The 3,605-nt window shown below is 54.3% G+C and overlaps 1 protein-coding gene across 1 annotated transcript; it reads left to right on the forward strand.

The window, feature by feature from the left end:
• Positions 1 to 73: 73 nt before the first annotated feature.
• EDB91DRAFT_1089989 (uncharacterized protein) lies at positions 74 to 3,234 on the forward strand (the record flags this gene model as incomplete). Its single annotated transcript, XM_041316613.1, is given in 13 exon segments — positions 74 to 507; positions 527 to 541; positions 595 to 735; positions 792 to 1,544; positions 1,728 to 1,862; positions 1,922 to 2,237; positions 2,290 to 2,355; positions 2,418 to 2,456; positions 2,512 to 2,580; positions 2,631 to 2,798; positions 2,865 to 2,930; positions 2,986 to 3,048; positions 3,113 to 3,234. Coding segments are annotated over 13 exon segments (2,387 nt in total), but the record flags the coding sequence as incomplete, so codon positions are not given.
• Between the last annotated feature and the right edge of the window lie 371 nt (positions 3,235 to 3,605).

The following is a 3,605-nucleotide window of genomic DNA, read 5'->3' on the forward strand; positions in this document are numbered from 1 at the left end:
CAGTTGTATGTGACTTGGATAGAGTCGCGCTGCAAGACTCTAGCAAAACTCGCGTCTCAGAACGCTTTCCCAGATTCCGCCACGGTAGAGAAGCTGCTTGATAGAGCGGAGAACGATGATGAAGCTGCGAAGAAGAAGTTGAAAGAGTTGCGCATGTCGATCGAGAACTGTAAATCGGATGAAGAAGGAGATCTTGCCATATGGGCAGAGGTGATCGGCCCGTTAGACAAACACACAGCGGTTTTTCAGCAAGCCGCCAAGGATTCCCTCCAGGAGATGGTCCCAGCCTATGTCGGGCCGTTGAGCACTTATCGACAGCACTCCGTCGCGACCCTCAAAAAGGCCTGGTTATCGTCGGGCAAAGGCACGCAAGGCGGCGACAATCATATCTTCCAGCACCTCGACCGCGTCATCGCACGCGTCATGCTTCACCTCACGCCAGATGAGGATGAAGTGCAGGCCCCTGAAACCGTTGCTAGGAGGCTTCATGCTCGACTACGCTTGGTCGTATATGTCGAGGATCCAGGAAGGCGTCGCTGAGGTGAGTTCAGGAGACTCGCGTCGCGAGATGAGGCTCACCTGAACGATCGTTAGATCTGTCGCTGGTTCGAACCTCTGCTCGATTACTGGCGAATCTTGCACGCCAAGAATCACGTCATGGACGACTGGACGACCGTCATGTTCGCCAACATCCAGGCGGACCTGCGCTTCAAAGTCAAAGGAGTCGATGTCTTGGTCAGTATCGTCGCGGCAGCAGCGGCAGAGACACTGATATGATTGACCATGCGCAGGTCGCGGACACCATCTGGATGTACAGGGATTCATTGGTCTTGCGCTTGCATAATGCGATGATGACGCAGAAGCGAAAGCAGTTCGCCCGTCCGAGCGACAAGGATGGATTGAAGGCAGGATTCGATTCATTGTCGCCTAACGAGCAGACCGCAAGCGAGGCGCTGACGATGTTGATCACGAAAAAGCGAGCCCTGTCGGCTTCTGGTACGGAGGTCACCAAAAATCTATCCAACGAATCGCAAGTGGTCGCAGGAACGATGGCCCTCCATTGCACCTCGTGGGACTGGCTCTCTCCCGCGCTCAGGAATGTCAACAGAGACATCGCGCCCTGCGTGCAGGCCATCGCATACGAGAGCTCGTACATACTGAAGTACCGACCGGCCCTGTTGAAAGATCAGTGGATCGGGGCCCTGCGCTGCATGCTGGAGAATGATTTCACTGAACGAGTGATGTCATTCCAGACCATCGATGAGAATGGAAAGCTCCGCTCCATGAAGCGATGGTTGTGGTGGGATCGACTCCCTCTTAGTTCCAAGCAGCAGGACCCAGCGACCGTCGTCGGCAAGATCAAGGACAGTTCTGTGATAAGGCAGCAGCAGCAGCAACAGCGTCTTACCCTCGAGAACGCCGACCGCGATGCCCTGACCAAAGCCATCAACACTATCGCCGGTCTGAACTGTGCGAAGGTGTTGGGCGATGGTCCCACTCTGATGTCGACAGACGTCCTTACGCCTCTGCAGGCACTTGTCGAAGTGAGTCCTGTTTTCCGCGGTGACAACGGTTGCGTGTGCGATCATACCCAGTCATCTTGTTCTTGCGGGTAGCACATGCAACCGTTGCATGTGCTACTTCATCGGGTCGTTGCCTGTCCGCGTTGGCCACCGTTGTATGTGCGGAAGTCATGGTAGCTGACCGTCGTCGTCGTCGTCCCATAGGGTCTGCAGTTGAACAGCGCACGACGTAGAATGCGCATTCTCAGCGGGGACAACGAAAAACACTTCAACGCTGAAACTGACATCGACGACCTCAAGATCGTTTTCCCAGCTGCGGAAGCGGATGAACACACGACGGTGAGTACATGCAGTCTATTGCAATCACTGCTCGTTTACACACATTGCAATTCATACAGTATCCCGCGGCTGACGACGACGACACCGACAAGGAGGAACAACCCTTGCATGTCGAACGTGATGGCAGCCACATCGATGCTCAGAAAGAGTCTTCTGTCCCGGCGACAGATGAAGGTCCTGCTCGCGAGAACTCCCCGCCAGCTACGCCAGCTGTTCCACGCACCATCCCCAAACCACGCCCCAAACCACGCAGGCAACGTCAGCCATCGCCTGTCCCAATGCTTATTGCCTTGCCTGCAACCGACGACGACGTTGATCAATCGTCCTCTACAGGACACAGAGCATCGAGCGTTGTCCCAGTGCCTCCAGAACCTCGTGAGTGTATTTGTCCATTTCACATTCATTCATGTCGATCTCTCCATGTCAGAACGCCTCGACGTCGTCACACTCTCTTCCGCGCTCGCCACCGTTGCGTCCGCGACGACCGCGCAAGGTATGTTATAATATAATACGCTCCTGTGTGCTGTGCGCGTTTACCCTCTAATGCTGTTGCAGTTGCCCTCGAAACCATCGCATCCACGACCGTTGAACAACGTATGTTTCATAATTCATTGTACCACCACTTACACTCATGCGTACATGCAAACAGCTGTTGACGCTGTTCAACCTACCGCCGAGCTCGCAACGGTTGTACCCGCGGACGATCAGACCGACATCTGTGCGTTTTCATTGCGTCGTCGTTCCAGCCCAGGTCTCATCCTGTTTCAGCTGAATGCTTCCCTGGGTCGCTGCCACCGCTCACTCAGTCCTCACCTCCAGGCACCCCTTTAGACGGCTTTGCCACCTCAGATGTCAGCTGGTTCAAGAACGGTCGTGAATCTGAAGAAGACGACACCAATGCTGATATCGCAGAGGCGCGTGATCCGCTCGATGAATGTGCGCACTCGCTACCGTTGTCGACGTCGAACATCGTTGACCCTCTCTATCTTATTTCTTTCTTAGCATACCATCCCACGCAAGGTTTGACACAGCCGATCGACGCCGCAGACACCCAGGTTCGCAGAAGTGGTGCGTCCAACACAGATCCATTCTTCGCATCATTCGTGACCTGACCCCAAAGCAGCTCGCCGCCACCCTTCTCCCGCTCATGCACCCGCTGCTACCAAACGTTCGCGTGCAGCTACTGGTACGTCGACTTTTGTCTTGTCCCCACGACCGATCCGACTTTCGATCGCTCAAAATAATCACAGGCTCTTCAGTCGCGTCGACGTCCTCGTCGAATGGCAAACAGAAGAAGAAGAAGGCACGTTTCACCACGCCAAACATGCCCGATGACGATGAAGACGAGCTCATCGTCCTGCCGAACGTTTAGAGTGATCGAAGTTTTCGCGTCTGTCTTTCTTTCTCGCCACCCCGTCCAAATGTCCTTGTCTGTCGTGTCCTATCGCTTGCCAATGCTTGTAATGTAGTTGTAAATGCAAATCCACATGCCGCTCTTGACCCCATCCGAACCGCGATCCATCCTTCGTTCGTCCAGCATAACCTTGCTCCTCATATCAGATCCTAACAATGTCCATCTCCTCCGTCCGCCGTTTCATTTATACTCCCATCATCCCCTCTTCTTTGGCCCACCCATCCCTCGTATACTCGCCCCAACCTTTCGACTTTATCGCCTTTTCCATTCACTCGCTCATATCGATTCAGACCGTAGCTACTTGCTTCACATGTAGCGCTCGCAACGGT

This window comes from Suillus paluster (assembly GCF_016628075.1).
Source record: "Suillus paluster strain FC165 chromosome Unknown EDB91scaffold_472, whole genome shotgun sequence".
Lineage (NCBI taxonomy): Eukaryota > Fungi > Basidiomycota > Agaricomycetes > Boletales > Suillaceae > Suillus > Suillus paluster.